General features: G+C 46.9%; 1 protein-coding gene and 1 pseudogene across 1 annotated transcript in view; one reads left to right on the top strand and one right to left on the bottom strand.

The window, feature by feature from the left end:
* The window catches only part of CECR2 (CECR2 histone acetyl-lysine reader), a 156,889-nt gene that overhangs the window by 52,092 nt on the left and 84,395 nt on the right, over positions 1 to 20,402 (bottom strand). The window contains 1 exon segment of the mRNA XM_065888239.1: positions 14,552 to 14,646. Within this exon segment, the coding sequence (XP_065744311.1) occupies positions 14,552 to 14,646 (95 nt within the window).
* On the top strand, positions 12,841 to 13,803 carry LOC136131585 (heterogeneous nuclear ribonucleoprotein A1-like; annotated as a pseudogene).

Here is a 20,402-nt window from a genome sequence, read left to right as displayed (position 1 = left end):
CGTGTAACTATACTTTCATGTGCTGTTACACGTAAACTTGTGGGTGTGTTACGAAACACTAAATTTGAGGGCTTTTTCTATAGAAAACATTTAAGACAACTTAAATTTTTGATTAGTACCTAAATGTGCCTTGTATATAACAAGTGCTGTTTAATTGTTAGTTATTTCATATCTCAACTATTAAAGAATCTGGATATAATTTCACCTAATGTTTGATTTAAAAATATTTTTCTCAGGCTTCCCTGGTGGTGCAGTGGTTGAGAGCTCGCCTGCCGATGCAGGGGACACGGGTTCGTGCCCCGGTCTGGGAAGATCCCACATGCCGCGGAGTGGCTGGGCCAGTGAGCCATGGCCGCTGAGCCTGCGCGTCCAGAGCCTGTGCTCCGCAGCAGGAGAGGACACAGCGGTGAGAGGGCCGTGTACAGCAAAAAATATATATATATATATTTTCTCACTAAACAAAGAGCTGTAAAGGAATTATGTGTCAATATAATCTTTACAAGAGGCACTTATAATCTATGTATATTTGCAGAAAAAGTCAGAAGAAATACTCATAGAGAAAAAACAAAGGGCCTTAGGCAAATAAGAAATTAAACATTTTGCTTTTTCAAAGAGAGAAGAAACTTTATTTCCTTCCTGTTGATACCTCAAATGCGGACACTGTGAATGTGGTTACCTTATCAAAATGCAGCATTACACCTGGAAACACAGGGCTCTCAGCACCATATCCTGAGCCCTGCTTGCAGGCACCTGCGGGAGCCTTGGGACCAGCCTGGCCTCCGCCCGCAAAGCCCGTGCTACCCCTTCAGGTGGAGGAGCCGACAAAGAGCAGCTCTAGCTGACGGTGAAAAGCAGGTCGGTGGCAAAGGAGAATATGAACATAAAACGGGGTGCTTTTTCGTTTCAAGGAGTGTGAAGAAGACAACCTGCCTTTGGTAATAAACCCCTTTATCCGCCACATGCTTTCTAGGATTTCTACTGCACACCAAGTACCCTAAACAACCAGGTGTGTTCTTCCTGCAGTAAAATGAAACGTGGACTCCATGACATGAGATCATGACATGAGATCATTCCACGAGGACGCGGCAGGAGGCGAGGAAGCACAAACAGCCGCGATCTGCCTGAAAGCCCCTCCATGTCCCAATAGCTGCATGTCTGAGATTCCTTTCCAACAGCCCTATTAACCTACTCAGTCCCAATTACATCACTTCTGCTAAAAGTTTCTTAAGTCATCTCCATACCACCTTACCAAGAGATACTAACGGACTTACAATTCAAGATCACTCCTTTGCCTTGTATATAGATAAGCCTCATAAAAATCTGTATCTCTTTCTTTTAAGGGTCAGATATTCGAGGGAAAAATTTTTTGAAGGCACCGTGGTCAAGGGTATTTGAAACGAAAAGGCTCAGTAAGCCAACAATTAGGGTTAATACTTTGTACTTCGCGGTTCTTCATCTTCTCTAGGACACAAAACTCTTTCAGAATCTGGTAAGACCATGCACTCCCGCCCTCAGAAAAATGAGTGCCGTGATCCTGTGTGCTGCTCAGAGGAAGAGTGCGTGGCAACAGCTGCTACAAACTGATCCTACGTTGTAAATCTCTCAGCTCAGCTCAGGGCACTTCTTCCTGAGTTGTCACTAATCCTTTCAACAGGATGTGGGAACAAAAAAGATGGAACCAACTGGAGGTTCTGAGCACAACCAGGTCAGAGCTCCTTGTCTGAGAAAAGTTCCAAATGCTAATTATCCCTTTATTTCTTAAAATAGTTTGTACAAGAGAGAGAAAAAAAGACAGAACTATCTTTCCACAGTCGCAGAGTGAGCATCTCTTAGGACCCCAGCAGAGAACGGCTTATTTTCCTTCAGACAGAACAGACTCGCACTGTGAGACCCACATTCCCAGGGACAGCGCGGCCCGAGCGGAGCTGGCAGGACCCTGCACCACGGAGGAAACAAGCTGCCGGAGAAGATCACAAGGGAGAAGGCAGGCTCTGTGTCAGTTCTGAGACGTGAAAGTGTATGTGCAGCCCACACACAGGGAGCAAGGAGGACCTGGCCCCGCGGGTGCCATGCGGAGACTAAATGGAAAAATTTTATCTTCCCGTTTGCTATGGCTACTGGGGCAGCTAATGAAACACCCGTGTTCACAGTTAGGCCACGTTTAACACAAGCACTGGGGGACTTCCCTGGAGGTCCAGTGGTTAAGACTCCGCACTTCCAGTGCAGTGGGGGAGGGGTCAATCCCTGGTCGGGGCACTAAGACCCTGCCTGCCACACAGTGTGGGCAAAAAGCTTAAAAAAAAAACACACACACACACACACACACAAACACACGAATACTGGACTGAGATAAAGATTTTGGTTCCAAGTGAAGCAACAAATAAAAGGCTCCACAAGAAAATTTGACGAAGTGCTTATTCTTAAAGATCATAAAAAGATTCAGCCCAAAACAACTAAAATAATGTCTCTTCTATAGGACTATATAGTGCCTGCCATATCCTGAAATATATCCTGAAATCAATGTGATAGCCAGGATAAGTAAAAAATCACGACAATTTCAAATTAAAGGAAAATATGATTAAGATACAAAACATATCTTTTAACTGGGAAATATGTATATAATATAGATTTTATTTGTGTATATGAATGTTTATGTTAAGTAACAAAGAAAAGTATTAAAAGTCATCTGGGGGATTTCCCTGGTGGCGCAGTGGTTAAGAATCTGCCTGCCAATTCAGGGGACACGGGTTCAATCCCTAGTCCGGGAAGAAGATCCCACATGCCGCAGAGCAACTAAGCCCGGGTACCACAACTACTGAGCCTGCATGCTCTAGGGCCTGCATGCCACAACTGCTGAGCCCACGTGCTGCAACTACTGAAACCCACGTGCCTAGAGCCTGTGCTCCGCAACAAGAGAAGCCACTGCAATGAGAAGCCTGCTCGCCGCAACTAGAGAAAGCCTGCGTGCAGCAACGAAGACCCAACACAGCCAAAAATAAATAAATTTATTTTTTAAAAAAAAGTCACCTGGAAATCAACATGTATTAATCTTTAAATAACCCAAAAGAAAGCACTGAAGGACAAAGAGAGGAAAAAAGAAGGAAACACATGAAAAGACGCTCATTCGTCATTTGGGAAATGCAAATCAAACCCCAATAGGGTACCAGGTCACACCCACCAGGATGGCTAAAATTAAAAAGATAAGAACAAGTGCTGACCACTTGTTAACAAGGACGTAGAGTGGGAACCATCATATACTGCTAGTTGGAATGTAAAATGGTGCAGCAACTTTGCAAAAGTTTGGCAAGCTGCTCAAAACTTAAACACAGAATTACCGTATGACCCAACCACTCCACTCTTAGGTGTGTACCCAAGAGAACGAAAACATATATCCAAACAGAAATGAGCAGGCAAATGTCCATACACAGCAGCAGAACTCGTAACAGCCAAAAAGCTGAAACAGCACCAACGTCCATGAACTAACAGATAAATAAAACATGTATCTGTACAACGGAGTATTTGGGGGCCATAAAATGAATGAGTATGTGATTCACGGTACAACACGGATAATTCTGAAAACATGCGAAGTGAAAGTAGCTGGATACCTATATGTATGCATTCCACCTATAAGAGGTACCTAGAATAGTAAAAACAGACAGGAAGCACATTAGTTAGTGGGACTGGTGACTGGAGGAAGCAAGGAGTGACAGTTGATGGGTGTGAGGGATCTTTGGCGGTGATAAAATGTTCTGGAATTCAACACTGGTGATGACTACACAACCTTGTGAATATACTAAACACCAATGAATTGGACACTTAAAAACCCCCAGAACAGTGGAAAACCAACCATACCAGTAACTGCACTAAATGTAAATGGACTGAACAGCCCAGTCGAGCACTGCCTAGAAGTAAACTTACAGCTTTAAAATGCCTGTATTGAAAAGAAAAAAGGCTCATAACAAGTATTATAACTTGAGAAGAAAGAAAAAGAAGAGTAGGCTAAAGCCAAAGTAAATAGAAGAAAATAATAAATCAAAAACAGAAAAAAAAATTTTTTAAAGAAAACAGGCAAACAGTAGGTAAAGTTAAAAGCTGGTTCCTTGGGCTTCCCTGGTGGCACAGTGGTTGAGAGTCCGCCTGCAGATGCAGGGGACGCGGGTTCGTGCCCCAGTCCAGGAGGATCCCACATGCCGCGGAGCGGCTGGTCCCGTGAGCCATGGCTGCTGGGCCTGTGCGTCCGGGTCCTGTGCTCCCCGATGCGAGAGGCCACAGCAGCGAGAGGCCCGCATACTGCAAAAAAAAAAAAAAAAAAAAAAAGCTGGTTCCTTAGTAAGCATTTGAAAAGTTGGTAAACCTGTAGAAAGAATAGAGGGAGAGAGAGAGAACAAATTCCAACATCAGGAATGAAAGTGGAGAAACCACTGTAGATCCTACAGATAGTAAGAGAATATTATGAATAGTACTATGGAAATAAATGTAAAATCTTAAATAAAATAGACAAACTCCTTGAAAAATGCCTAAATTACTTACCAAAATTGACTTAAGAAACAGAACACTCAGGAGAAAAGGGAACCCTCCCACACTGTTGGTGGGAATGTAAACTGGTGCAGCCACCATGGAGAACACTTTGGAGGTTCCGCAAAAAACTAAAAACAGAGCTACCATATGATCCAGCAATCCCACTCCTGGGTATATATCCAGACAAAACTGTAATTTGAAAAGACAAATGCACACCTGTGTTTACAGCAGCACTACTGACAACAGCCAGGACATAGAAGCAACCTTCATCCATTGACAGATGAATGAATGGATAAAAAAGACATGGTACATATATACAATGGAATATTACTCAACCATAAAAAGAGGGTGAAATAATGCCATCTGCAGCAACATGGATGGACCAAGAGATTATCATATCAAGCAAAGTCAGAAAGAGAGACAAATACCGTATGATATCACTTATATGTGGAATCTAAAATATGACACAAATGAACCTATTTACAAAGCAGAAACAGAATCACAGATATAGAGGTCAGACTAGTGGCTGCTATGGGCAGGGGGAGAGGGATGGACTGGGAATTTGGGGTTGATAGATGGAAACTATTACATTTAGAATGGATAAACAACAAGGTCTTACTGTATAGCACAGGGAACTATATTCAATATCCTGTGATAAACTGTCATGGAAAGGAATATGAAAAAGAATGTATATATGTAAAACTGAATCACTTTGCTATACAGCAGAAATTAACACAACACTATACTTCAATAAAATTTTTTAAAAAAGAAACAGAACACCCAAATAGCCTTAATCTATTAAAGAAATCAAATCAATAATAATCAAAAACTTGCACACAAAGAAAACTACAAACCCAAAGGCTTTCAGTGGTGAACTGTTTGGAAGAAGTTACACAAACTCGGACTTCCCTGGTGGTGCAGTGGTTAAGAACCCGCCAGCCAATGCAGGGGAAATGGGTTCAATCCCTGGTCAGGAAAGATCCCACATGCCGCAGAGCAACTTAAGCCCGTGCGCCACAACGACTGAGCCTGTGCTCTAGAGCCCGTGAGCCACAACTACTGAGCCCACGCACCACAACTACTGAAGCCCGCGCACCTAGAGCCCATGCTCCGCAACAACAGAAGCCACCGCAACGAGAAGACTGCGTACTGCAACGAAGAGCAGCCCCCGCTCGCCGCAACTAGCGAAAGCCCACGCACAGCAACGAAGACCCAACGCAGCCAAAAATAAATGTAAATAAAATAAATAAATTTTTTTAAAAAAGAAAAGAAATTACACAAACTCTTTCAGAAACGAGAGAAGGGAACACTTCTCAACCCTTGTGCCAAAACCTGACAAAGCTTCATAAGAAAATAAAATTACAGACCGATATTCTTCATAAACATACATGGAGAAATCCTCAACAAAACAGCAGCAAACCGAATTCAGCAACAGACAAAAGGGACAGCACTTCATCACACTTGATGTCGGGAAAGATATGGAGCAACCGGACTGTTCATGTGTTGCTGGTAGGAGAATAAAGGTCACCGCTGCTTAGAAAACAAGTCAGTGTCAACTGTGCTCTCACGCACGACCCAGCGATTCCTGAGAGAAACGAAAAGACATCCACGAAAACATCCGTGCGAGTGTTTACAGATGCTGTACTCTCAACAGCCCCAAACCGGAGGCAACATACAAGTCCACCAACTAGCAGACAAAAAAACTGTCATATATTTTTGCACTGGAATCCAATGCAGACCCCCTCCCCTAAAAGGAACGAAGAACTGATACAAATAGCAGTGTCAGTATCACACAGACCCTGTGCTTCCTCAAAGAAGCTGGACACACAGAACCCACACTGCATGATCCCAGCCACACACACACGAAATTCTAGAATAAGGCAAAACAATCTGCATCAATAAAAATCAGGTCACTGCGTGGGATGCAGTGGGGTTTTGGGGGTGTGGGGAGGTTAGATTTAGTGCAAAGGGCACTAAATGAGGAGATGGAAATGTATTATCTTGAGCAGCATGGCGACCGAGTTTGTGTAATTAGAAATAGGAACCTATTTAATTTTCTAAAAACAGGGGCAAACTATGGCTCATGGGCCAAGGCTGGCCTGAATGTCTATCTTTAGCCTGTAAGCTAAGAATGTGGAAATCATTCTTCTTTAACGGTTGGAAGAAAAAAGAAATCGAAAGAATACTATTTTCTGACAAGAGAAAATGATATAAAATTCAAATTCCAGATTATGAAAATCTAAAAAAACACAGCCACAATCAGTCACGAAGCACTGCTCTGGTCACTTTTGCACTGAGATGGCAGAGGGGAGTAGTTTAGACCATGTCACCCACACAAAGCCTAAAATGGTTATTCTCTGGCCCTTCGTAGAAGTCTGCTGACCCCAGTTCTGAGACGTGCAAACCGCAACATTTAAGACATTGGCAGTAGCCTGGGTCAATATCCACTTCCTACTCCACACACGTAGATGCTTCTGGTATTTACTAAAAGCTCAAGACTGTTCTAAGGCTGTCATGAGTGAACTCATTTAATTTCACAATAAATTTAGTAATAGGTATGGTTATCATTCCCATTTTACAGATGAGGCGAGTAACGCACAAAGAGATTAAGGAACTTTGTTAGCTCCACATAACAGGTAAGCCTTAGAACCAAGAAAGGCAAGCATTCATCTGTCCAAAATCCTCTATCTTTACGGTGGGATGAAAATAAAACTTCAGAGAATACCGAGGACAAATTCACTCTAAATGTACGTGGGTACCACTGGAGGGACAGAATAGCAATCACTTTAGGCAATTTCTTTCAATGAAAAGTAAAATTCACTGTGATGTTCTCTTGTCTGAGTGATCACTGCGTAGGTGTATTCAGTTTGTACAAATTCACTGAGCTGTATGATTAAGCAATGTGCCCTTTTCTGTGTGTATTATAATATATCGACAAAAACAAGTTTTTAAAGGGCTGAAGCCTGAGCCTCACTTCAGACCAATTAGTTCAACTTGGATCAATCACACCCCAAACTTACTTGCCCATTCAGAAATTTTTTTTATTTCATGTATACTTAGCTGTTTTTAACACAATTTACAGATTATGTTTTCAGCAATGCTCTGACACCTCACAGGTATGATATGAAAAAGGGTGAAACCATCACTTGCCTCCCCGGCCCAGCACAGAACAGCAGGACCAACACTGCCACCCGCTGTCCCCAGGAAAGGGGGACGAGCTCGGAGGGCACCAGGATACCCCCACCAAAGGGGGTTGACGGGCCCCCCACTAATTCTGCTTCTGTCCATCTGAGACTCACAGTTTCCTTCAAAAGCAAAAAAGTCACAGAAGCAGCTGCCTGTAAAAGGAAGGGGAAAAAAATCTCTTCTCTCCTCCCGGTTACAACAGCATCTGAAATTTTATGACATGTATTTAACTAGGGTCATTTTTTTGTTTTTTTAAAATAAATTAACCTCTCGTTTCAAAAGAAATCATTTAGGAGTAACTGACACAGTGTGTCATAAGGAAGAAACTAGTGTTAAGAGGCCTGCCATCAGCGCTGGGGAGGGCGGGCAGCTCTGCACCGCACCCAGAAGCAGAAGGGCTGGGGGAAGACACAGAAGACAGGGTGACACGGTTGTCTGCGGGTGTCTGACGAGCCAGCACAGCTTGATGAGACAGACACATTCTGAAATATTAAATGCTATTTGCACCTCTAGCTACACACGTGTGAAAAAGCAAACTGTCCAGAACAGCCCACCCGGCACCCCATCTTAAGGACGCGTTGGGTTTCTGCTCTATACTACTTTAGGCGATGCTTTAAAACTTTTCTTTTTATTTATTTTTTTATTTTTGGTCGCGTCGGGTCTTCGTTGCTGCGTGCGGGCTTTCTCTAGTTGCAGCGAGCGGGGGCTACTCTTTGTTGTGGTGCGCGGGCTCCTCATTGCGGTGGCTTCTCTTGTTGCGGAGCACAGGCTCTAGGCGCGCGGGCTTCAGTAGTTGTGGCACGTGGGCTCAGTAGTTGTGGCTCGCGGGCTCTAGAGCACAAACTCAATAATTGTGGCACGCGGGCTTAGGTGCTCCACGGCATGGGGGATCTTGCACGATCAGGGATTGAACCTGTGTCCCCTGCATTGGCAGGCGGATTCTTAACCACTGCACCACCAGGGAAGCCCAGAATTTACTTTTTTATACTGCTAAAATCATTAATTTTATGTAAAGACGACAGAAAACAAAGAGTCAGAGTTAGAGATTCAAACTTCAGATTCTATGAGGGATGAAGATCTGGGCTCCTGATCTCTCAATTCTTTGTAGGGATTATTCATCTTCTAACCGGCTACCTAAGTCTCTGGATGTTTCCTTCCCTGTAAAACAGGACCCGGTTAGCCTTTGAGGGGATCTCCCTCTACCTCTTCTTCATAGCCTCACAAGAAGACTGAGGAAATGAAATGTGCCAAAGTGAAAGTAGATGAGTGATGGGAGAAGCCTGCATCTAAGCTAAGAATATCCTGTAGAACACCCGTTATCTTCAAACTAATTGTTTTTTTATAGGAGATATTATCAATGTAAGTACATTTATCGTGGTGGCTAATGGTAAATATGGGAGAAAATTAAACTAGGAACAAGTTAGTTATAGCCATTTACTGAAACAAAAGGGAAAATCAAAACCTCTTGTTGATAATTCATTTACATAGGACCACATGTGACTATCCAAAAATCAACTGGTTCTTGTCCAAAAGCCTAGGAAAAAAGAGAACTTATGATACGTTGTTAATAACTAAGTACACGTGATTAGATGCAAGCATAAGCCTCACCACCAATATGCAGTTTTCCTCTGGAGAATACAGTCACTATTGACAAACAAAAGCATGTGCAACAGGCCCCCTGGTGTTCACAGCCTTGCATGCTGGGCTCTCCCAAGTGGGGCACAGCCCATCTGGGGCTCGCTCCTGGTCACAAAACTGGGCAGGCGAGGGTACTCCCGCGAGCATGCCAGGTCAAGAGAGGAGACACAGCGGGGCCGAGAGGGCCGCACGGGAACAAAGACCTGGGTCCTACAGCTGCCAGGGAGACTCTGCCAGCAGCCTGAAGGACCCTGTGTCCCTCCCCAGCTAGGCCTCCAGACACGCCGAGCGGGGCCCCTGACAAGCCACGTGCAGACCCACAAAACCGACCGATACCAAATGCAGTTTCAGCTCTTCGGCCTGTGAACTGCGCTCAGCAGCCACAGGAAACAAACATGCGGCCCTCCCGAGGGCGGGCCTGGGGTGGCCCCGGTCCCAGCAGCACGGCCGGGACATCAGATTCCTGACCCACAGAAACTGATGTTTAAAGCTGCTAAGTTTTAGGGTAATTTGTTACATAGCAGATGACGAATACAGCATGAAACAGGCAGAAGCACAAACACGAAAAGGAAGGGGGATGATAACCTAGAACAACAAGAGAATCAACTTTAAAAAACCAAGGTCAATAAACTGGGCAGATTCAAGATACAAACACAGGAATATGTTAGGAATAAATCATATTCTACACTTGGCAGTACTTGTACGGTGTGTATCACTCAACTCTTAGCAGCAACACAAGTTAAAGTAACCCAGGAACGGATCTGACCTACATGAACAAAGCTACAACTTTTTACTGAGCAACATCAGGACTTTTTTTAAAAATAAATTTATTTATTTATTTTTGGCTTTGTTGGGTCTTCGTTGCAGTGCGCGGGCTTCTCATCGCAGTGGCTTCTCTTGTTGTGGAGCACGGGCTCTAGGCCTGCGGGCTTCAGTAGTTGTGGTGCAAGGGCTTAGTTGCTCCGCGGCATGTGGGATCTTCCCGGACCGGGGCACGAACCCGTGTCCCTTGTATCGGCAGGCGGACACTGTGCCACCAGGGAAGCCCGGCAAGCGGATTCTTAACCACTGTGCCACCAGGGGAGTCCCACAACATAAGGACTTTAATCAAAATAAGGAGATTCCTTATGGAATATGACAAGATTATATCACTTTCTGTAAGAACTAACAAGCAGGATTAGTTAAGAGGAATGGTATCAGAGCCAAGAGACTGGCAGGTACAGCCAGGAAGAGCCGAGTGGATTCTCACGTGTCAAAAACCTGGTAAAATGTCAAATAGACACCACATGCCAACAGGGAAGGGAAGCTCTACTCCATAGATGGTATGAGCCAACTCCTAGCTATTCAGACCTTCAACCGCAGCCTGGCCCCCATCCCCACCATCACACAGAAGGCAGGCGTGCGACACCTGCCCCGCAAATTTTAAATGGGCGTTTCTTGTGCTTGATCATCAACTAACACACCCATGGAAGACACGGCCTAAGTATGTAACAGGAAATTCAAGTCCACAAACCACGAATGTGCGCGGTTAAGGCTGGACAGACAGCCTGTCAGGCAGGAGACTCCAGGTCATCACGTTCACCCCCTAACAGGCCTTCATGATGGGCTCGCCTCTGCCCTCAGGCCTGATCTACTCACTCGCCCCTTCCTGGTGCCCCGCCCTCCCTGCCCTCAGGATCACACCCCTGAACTCGCTGCTCAGCCTACAAGGCCTACTAGGCTCCTACTCCTGGTGTGCTGTGGCCACAGGACTCCTCGAATGGCTGTGCTTGCCGGAGACAACAGGGAAAGAAGGTGAGCAGGTGGGCCAAGCAAGCCCCACAGATGCAGAGTGACAACCAGCCTCTGTGTCGAGAGCCACCAGGCAGGCTGGGGCCCTGTTTTCCCTCCAGCTGATCAGTGTCTTAGATGCTTTCTAAAAGCTACAAACTGGGTTTCAACATGAAGTCTCATTTTAGATGTTGGCGACGAACCAAAATTTAACACTCAGGGGCTAATAAGACTTTGGACTTTGCAGCTCAAATGAATCACATCTCTAAACCACATGGGACCTTCTGCTCTGCAACCCCTAGCCTCTGCTCCAGGGTGTCGAACCCCAGACACTCACCTTCCTGCCTGCAACTTGGGGGGGGGGGGGGGTCCGTCCTTCCTCCACTCACCCTCTTAATGGGCTCTGTAATATAAGGGCACTGGCTCAGGAAGCACCCCATGACAGCTCGGTCCACGGCCCCTTCTCACACAGGCCACGTGCTCTGTGGATGTCACAGCGCTTGCCATGGCAACTGCACACACTCTGCGGTGGGGCCCAGGACCGAGGGTCCCGAGGGCATCTGCCCTCCAGCACCCTGGCCAGAGCGAGGTGAGGCAAACAGACCCCCTCAGACACTGATGGTCATGGGTGAAATGGAGCAGCCCCTGGGGTGAGCGGCCTGGAAATTATTGTTGAATCGTAAGCGGGCATTTCTTTCTACGGAGTGACTGTACCTGCAGAAATTTAAGAGTATGATTCACTAAGGTGTGCAAACTTTTATGTCCAAGGCTATGTAATATAACGTGTTTATAACAGTTAAAAGCTGGGCACAAATGTTCATCTATTAAATCGGAGTATTTGACAATCCCATTTAAAGAAAAAAGTGGTTATAAGAAAAATTATCGTTGTGAGGAAAAAAATGAAAGATATGAAAAAGTGAAATTATATACACAGTATGACTACAACTGCTTAAAAACCACACAGACTCCCAAGTTACATCTCAAAAAGAAAATGGGAGAAAATATACTAAACCCTTTGTCATGGTGTTTAAGTGGTAAGATGGTAGATTTCTTTCTACTCTTTGTTTAGCACAACAGCCTGGACGCCCTGGGGACAGTCAGTACACTCGCGGAGAATGCAGGAGATGACGACTACAGCATGAAACAGGCAGAAGTACAAACACAGAAAGGAAGAGGGATGATCACTCACACGCGCACACACACACACACACACACACGAACGCCGAGCTCCACGCTCGATGCAGGAGCAGCTAGTCAACCCCTCATTCACCTTGTTACCACACGTCTACCCCCAGCCCTAACAGGCGCCCAGGAGTGGATCTACTAGAAGAGAAATATTTCAGACACCGTCTTTGTTTTTAAACCGTGGCACCCCAGCCTCCTGCCTGCACGGGGAGCCCCGTCCTGTCTCAGCTTCCCGGTAGCTGGCCTCACAGTCCAACTGTGTGGAAACGTAGTAGCAAGAGAACGTCTATCAACTCTATCAAAACAAGGGATGAGGCCTTATCGGGAAGATCCTTTATTTGCTGACAGAGATGAAATCTTGCTCCAAATTTCTGCACATCTCAATGTACCAGACAGCTGTGTACTTGGCAGCTATGGTGTGCCGGGGCCCAGAAGCTCCACGCTAGAAATGATGCTAGAGATACGTTCGGTAGATTACTCCTTTCTGCCCGTGGACACCGCCGAGTAAGCATCGTTGACGTCTCCCCGCCCCGCACTGCCGTCATGGCTAAGTCAGGGTCTCCCAAAGAGCCGCACAGCTGCAGAAGCTCTTCGTCGAAGGTTTGAGCCTTGAAACAAGCGACGCGAGCCTGAGGAGGCATTCTGAGTGGCGGGGAGTGCGCACAGACTATGTGGCGACGAGAGATCTAAGCACCAGGCATGGCAGAGGCTTCAGGGTTGTCACATACGCCACTGTGGAGGATGTGGGTGCGGCCATGAAGGCAAGGCCACACGAGGTGGATGGGAGAGTTGTGGAACCCAAGAGGGCCGTCTCAAGAGAAGATTCTCAAAGACCTGGTGCCCACTTAAGTGTGAAAAAGATTTTTGTCGGTGGCATTAAAGAAGACACTGAAGAACATCATCTAAGAGATTATTTTGAACAGTATGGGAAAATTGAAGTGATTAAAATCATGACTGATCGAGGCAGTGGCAAGAAGAGAGGCTTTGCTTTCGTAACCTTTGATGACCATGACTCTGTAGACAAGACTGTCATTCAGAAATACCGCACTGTGAATGGCCACAACTGTGAAATAAGGAAAGCCCTATCTGAGCAAGAGATGGCTAGTGCCTCATCCAGCCAAAGAGGCCGAAGTGGTTCTGGAAACTTTGGTGGTGGTCGTGGAGGGGGGTTTTGGTGGGAGTGACAGCTGTGGTCACGGAGGAGACTACAGTGGCCGAGGTGGCTTTGGTGGCAGCCGCGGTGGCGGGGGATATGGTGGCAGTGGGGATGGCTATGATGGGTTTGGTAACGATGGAAGCAATTCTGGAGGTGGTGGAAGCTACAATGATTTTGGCAGTTACAACAATCAATCTTCAAATTTTGGACCCATGAAAGGAGGAAACTTTGGAGGCAGAAGTTCTGGCCCCTAGGGTGGTGGAGGCCAATAGTTTGCCAAACCCCGAAACCAAGGTGGCTGTGGTGGTTCCAGCAGCAGCAGTAGCTATGGCAGTGGCAGAAGGTTCTGATTACTGCCAGGAAACAAAGCTTAGCAGGAGACGAGAGCCAGAGAAGTGACAGGGAACCTACAGGTTACAACAGATCTGTGAACTCAGCCAAGCACAGTGGTGGCAGGGCCTAGCTGCTACAAAGAAGACATGTTTTACACAATACTCATGTGTATGGGCAAAAAAACTCGAGGACTGTTATTTGTGACCACTGTATAACAGGTTATTTTAGTTTCTGCTCTGTAGAACGTGTAAAGCATTCCAGCGAAGGGTTTTAATGTAGATTTCTTTTTTTGCACCCATGATGTTGATTGCTAAATGTAATAGTCTGATCGTGACGCTGAATAAATGTGTCTTTAAAAAAAGAGAAATGATGCCACTGTTCACATGAACAGAAGATCCACACCCCAGGGGCCGGAGTACGGCAAAAACCTAGTGCTCATTTGTTAGGCATCATTTTACCAATACTGAAAACAAAGATCAGAAAGAAAGCCCTACATTGAAAGAACACATTCCACACTTGAATATGGTAGCTGGTGGACCCAACAGTAAGGGATATAGATTTCTGAGAGTGAAATAAAGTCAAGAATTACAATAAAATGAAAACTCAGCTGCAGAAGGAGCCAAACATGGGACCTGGGAACCGTGTGTAAATACTGTTACGTCTTGGCTGGTGATCTGCTCTGGTTTATTCCAGGAGACACGAAACATCACTAGGACTGGTTAATTCCTTCCCTCCGCCAGAAACGGTAAGATTGGGGTTACTCACGTGATATCCCTTCGCTGATAGCAGCCCTGAAGTAGGCACGCGATCAGGTCACTGATAAACTCCACGTCATCTCTATGAAGAGCTGCTTCTAACTCCTGAGGAGGAGAAGGGAGAGGGATTGAGAGCTCAGACACGGATGCAGATTTCCTAACAGCCAGCAGCTCGTCCCTTCCAGGTCGCCACCACACCACCACTGCCGTCACCGTCACGGGCCAACTGCCCTCCTTTTTGGTTTTCCAAGAGTTTACTCCCCCACTGCTCCTTACCAAGCTCCATTCCTTTCACCTGCACACACAGACACCTCTTTTTACATTGACTGTGTCAATGCAGCACAGTCACAAAAGAGCTTAACTTATATTAATATACTGTTTTGCTTTCTATTATTTTGCAAGAGTGTAAAGGAGCAAATATGTAATTACTCAGAAAGTATTCGTTTATTGGAGAGTTTCAACAGGCAAGCCAACTGCAACAGCTTTCCAGAGCCACGCTACCTTGAGAAGCGGCACTAGGAAGTGAGCAAACTGTGGTCCCCACAGGCCCGGGGAGGAGGCTGCCAGCGCCAAGGCCGAGCTGACATCACCTGAAGGGAAGTGAGGCGATGCCGTGCTAAGGGGCTAATCCCAGGGGAGGTGCACGTGCTGTCCTTGGGGTTTAGGTAGAGATGCCAAAGATTTAGCTTGACTTTGCACATACCCTGAACAAAGGTTCGTTGAGGAGCTACAGGGACAAAAGGTGACAGCGTGGAATTTTGGGAGATTCTATTCCCTTCTCAAGTTCCCACAGTGAACCAGTGTTTCCTGAGATGATGGAACATGCCCCAATCACCAGCTCCCGGGATGCAGAGAGGGGCCACGTCTGGTCCACCAGGATGCCGTCCACCCACTATGCAAGCCATTTCCCAAGGGTCCACTACGCTTGTGGTGTGGCCGGCTCATAACCAAAATTGCGAGGGTCTTATGAGTGGTTTGGAAAGCATGAGGTGTGCCAAATATGCAGCTTCTGTCCTGCCCACACCAAGTACCGGGCAGTGTACACAAGAGGTGGGGATCCACTTCTGCTGTAAAAATGGTAACGGTCTTTTTAAAGCTATTTTAATTGTTCCGTTTATTATTCTATGTTTAAAAGTTTCTAAGTTTGTAAACACGCACTCCGAAAACTTCACATGACAGAAAACTGCTAAACACACCAACTGATAGAAGCGAACAAAATACAAACTACCCTGAGAAGGAAGGGGCATAGACGTCTTGAAAGCCCAGGTGAGCGAAACTCAGAATTCAAAGACAAGGCCCAGCGTGAAAACCTTGCGTCTGCCCTACGTACAAATTCGGTAACGATGAGCATGTCTATTACAGTGGCTCTTATTCTTCTATTAGCTTACTAATTCCTTTGGGCAGAGCTCTTTTCTACATTCTACCGACCAAACATAACAAGGATTTGAACTATATTTGGTCAGAATTCATTCATTCAACAAACATTTCCGGGGCACCCAGCACTTCCTGAGCCCTGGGGAGCTGGAGTCAGCAGGGGGAGTAGACGGGACACAGCACCTCTGGGCCCGGCCTGCCGTGGAGAGGGTGGGACCCGCCCAGCTGCTGCGGCAGAGGGTGGAGATAAGGCCACTGCGGCTGGAGCAACAGCCCAGAGGAGACTCTGAGGGACTTAGCTGAACAAGACAGACAGCGGGAGGGGAGACACGCACATCCAGAGCCCAACAGGAGCACAGGAGGGACAGAGCAAGGGAAAATTCAGGCTCCTACTGAAGCCCAGTCACAGTGGGCAAGACCCCAAAGGAAACCGCAGTAAGAGAAGAGGCTGGACCCTTGAAGCACAAAGTCCCAGGCCACCTCGTTCAATAGATTAGCCAGAATTACTGACACTAGAACCAGAAGGAAAACATCCACAAACCAATGATGGGACTGTGTCATGAACCAAGAATTAAGATTAATACAACCTGTGAATCTGAGGTTTAAAAAGGAAAGAAAACAGTTGCACTGTACTTTCTGCTGGCCTCAGAACCCAGGCTTCACTGGTGACTCAACCAGTTTTCTTTTTTAATATTTATTTGTTTATTTGGTTGTGCCGGGTCTTAATTGCGGCATGCATGTGGGATCTAGTTCCCTAACCAGGAATCGAACCCAGGCCCCCTGCATTGGCGCGCAGAGTCCCTTCCACTGCGCCACCAGGGAAGTCCCCAACCGTTGTTTTCTTAACATTATCAGCAGAAAGTGAAGATTAACGCCTCTATCTACATTTGAAAAATTATCAAATGATCTGTTCTGTCCAACTCTGGCAGAGAGTCTAAATGGCACTGGTGAAAACCTATCCCCAGTGAACCTGGGCTTGCCTTTCTGGCACAACCATAATCTAGGTAGCCACTGGGAAGGCAGTTACATATGAGGCTGTGCACCAGGGATGCTGAATCAGCTCTTCCAAGGGGAACTGGACAGGCTTGAAATGTCTCTCAAATGAGTACTGAGAGGAGCTCTGATATTATGAATGCAATCCCACCCCCTGCCTCCCATTTCACCCATGGGATACGGTGACTCACAAACAGTAACTCACAAAATATACAATTGCTTTTCATATTTATTTCTATGATATTATGCTTCATAAATCAGAAGCTACCTAGAAAACAAACCAAAATAGAGGCAGGCCCCTGGTAACTTGTGAGGTGCACTTTTCCCTCTAGCTCGGCAGGGCTTCACCCACACAAGTGGTGGACAGTCCGAGGAAGAAGGCACTGCCTCTGGACAGCCCGCTGTCCTCCCCTGCAGCTGCCACACGGTGACCAGGGCACCGGGCGCAGCCTCGGCATTCATGGCCCTCGGCCTAATGTTACAGTGAGACAGCAGAGGAGAAACAGGAGAGCAATTTCAAACCCGCTGAACAAAAAAAAGTGCCGGCTTATCGGTTAAAATGTTCTCACTTCAGTGGACAGAGTTTCAGATTTGCAAAAGGTGAAAACGTTTTGGAGCTGATTCAGAACAATGTGAATATACTTAACACTCCTGAATTGTGCACTTAAAACGATGCTAAGTTTTGTGTCTTTTACCACAATTTATTATAGGAAGAAAAAACTTTATCACATTAAAAGTTTCCCTGTGCAGGGGTTGTTGTGATGATTTAAATGAGGCAATGCTTATAAAAGCCAGACCAGCCTGGCACACAGCAAATGCTCTACAGCATGTGAGCACGGCAATTATCTCATCTTCCTTAAGTGGTGGTGTGTAGAAAAAAGCAGACTGAAGAGATAGAAAGCAGTCTTTTCAAAATTCAGGTTTCTGAACAACAGAAATTCAAACTCTTAATACACGGCCTGTGTGCATGAGCCAATAAAACCATCTCCAGATCCAGTTATTCAAAGCCTTACCACATACGCCTTCAGCCGGGAGCCTGAGGCTTAGGCTAAGGCAACGAGAAATAAACACCCTTCAAGCGCCCCACCCCCACTTTCCTCCTCCCCTTTTGTATTTCCTTTTCACTGTGGGCACTGAGCTGTGAGGACAGAAATCTGAACTTTGCCAAGATGCTCTGGGGCGGGGGCGGGGGTGGTGGTGATCAGCAAATCAGCCGAGAAGGGACACGAGAAGGGCTCCTGGGCTCCCGCTCTTGAGAGGGGCCGGAGGGAGAACAGGGCTCGCCCTCTGTGCAGCTGGCGGCACAGCTCATTAGGGACGGGCCTGTTCAGCACCGGCACACGGCCCTGCCCTCGGGACCCGGCGGCGGCTGCTGGGAAAAGAACCCCAGGGTGAGCCAGGGAGGGAAAGGGGGCCCTTAGCCTATGTCGTGGAAACTCTTCGCCACAAACAGGGGGAACGTCCAGAAGAGACAGCCAAGTGCAGCACAGGGAACACAACTAACTCCTTCGACGCACGGCCGCCACTCCGCACCTGTTCTCAAACGTCACTGCAGGACTTTCTACTGTTTGATCTGCTCCTGAGCGCCGTAGAAGCCTTCTTTAATCTTTTGCGAAAGAAGGTGGTAAAGAGAGAACAACTTTCTTTCCTTCAACTTCCAAGGAAGGATGAAGATCACAGAGCTGCACCCTCCGGGCACAAAGATCCTGCTGAGTGTGCCAAAGGAGGGAAAACGGGCTAAGGCAGACAGCCATATGTGCTGTATTTGATTTCAGAAGGTTACAAACCTTTCTCACCTGCACAGGAACCAACTGCAAGGCAGCAGGGGTCACAGTCAAAGGCGGGGGGCTTCTGCGTGGGCCCCAGAACTGCACTCACACAAAGGAGATGCACAGCAGGCCCTCCGAGGACCATCCCAGCTGCTCTCCGTGAGAGACCGCCTGGAGAGCGGGCTCAGCCTCCAGAAGGCCTCCCTGACTCTGGCAGCTGATGCTTTCTAACTTGATATAAATTAATTTAATCCCAAAGGCTGCCCGGGCCAATTCAAACCGTGCGGTATACATCAGCCCAAGCGGGTTACCGCTGAGGATCCCCGAAGTGCTACCCCAACGTCCTCCCCGTGGCCGGCAGCTCTGCACCGCGGCTTCCCTGCAGACACACCTTCCTCTCGGCAGTCCACAACATGGCTGTCACTGGCTGTGATGCTGGGGAACAACAGAAAGGAAACCACAGAGCTCCCCTCAGATAGGACTGCTACCCTAGAATATTAGATTACTGCAAAATACTAATCAAAGCAATAAATGTGTAAACCTACAAGAAATTGACTTTCTAAAAAGGTATACATTACCAAAACTGACTCCAGAAATTTTTAAAAAGGCTCAGAACTTTCATGGATCTTCTCCCACAAGAAAGCCCCCACGATACACAAATAATTCCCGAGCACTGAAGAGATGGAAGCTTCGCAACACGTCCACAAAGCTGGTGCTGGATGAGCAGGGCCCTGCGGCCCCTACAAGCCTCAGACCCAGGTCGGCGTATGGACGTCATCGCAGAGACTGTGCCCCTCGGGTCCCACGGCGCATGGACGTGGCACAGCTTCCTAGAAAGCCGGGTTTACTCTGATTGTTTTGTTTTCATCGTTGTTGCTTGTTGTTTCGAAAGATTTTTTTAACTGAAACAGGAGACTTCATCAGACAATTTATGCCAAAGCTACTTCAGACGGTAGAGCTCTAGACCCCTGAGGTTAAGCAACCCTACTCCCTGCTCACCACTGGATTGGCTGGAAATTATTTTATGTGGAGCCAGTGAAATGTGGGTAGAGAAGCAACAGTCAAGTCTGGAGGGTTAATTTGGGCGCGGTTTGCAGGACACAAGGTAAGAGAGACCCAGGGTGAGAAGGTCCCAAGCCCAGCCCAGGGAAGACGTCAAGGGGCCAAAACCAGGAGGACGTCAGTGAAATGGAAAGGATGGGGTGAAACGGGAGCGTTTCAGGAGCAGAGTCAATGAGATTTTGCAACTAACTGTAGGTAGAGGGCAAAGGACAGGAAATTTTAGATAACAAGTTTTAATCCTGTGTCTCCCACCCCCCAACAAGATTATGGGATCACTAAGTGATAAACAAAAAAGCTGAAAGGAGGCCAGGTGGGAGGGACAGAGATGACAAAGTTTAAACTGGGAAACATGCTGGTTGTTGGTATGTGACCACAGCCTGGTCTCCTGAGAGCAGCACAGAAAACTGCAGGCATGACTTGGGTGTGTGGGGCCCTCCTGACCGGTCCAATCAGCTCACCCCTCCGTGGTCACGTGACAGTGTGTGTGTGTGTGTGTGTGTGTGGGAGGGGGTGTCCACAAGTGAACGGTGTCCCTGCATCTGAAGACACGCTCCACGCCAGGCTCTCTGTCTAGTGCTGAGGGTGCCAACAGGTCTGGAGACGCCCCCTCCGGGAGCCTCACATCTGGGAGGGGCAGGCAAAACGAGCAGTAGCCCCCATTCC

This window comes from Phocoena phocoena, chromosome 11, assembly GCF_963924675.1.
Source record: "Phocoena phocoena chromosome 11, mPhoPho1.1, whole genome shotgun sequence".
In the NCBI taxonomy this organism is placed as follows: Eukaryota; Metazoa; Chordata; class Mammalia; order Artiodactyla; family Phocoenidae; genus Phocoena; species Phocoena phocoena.
Note: the sequence above shows the minus strand (reverse complement) of the source record. Positions and strands in the feature narration are given on the sequence as shown.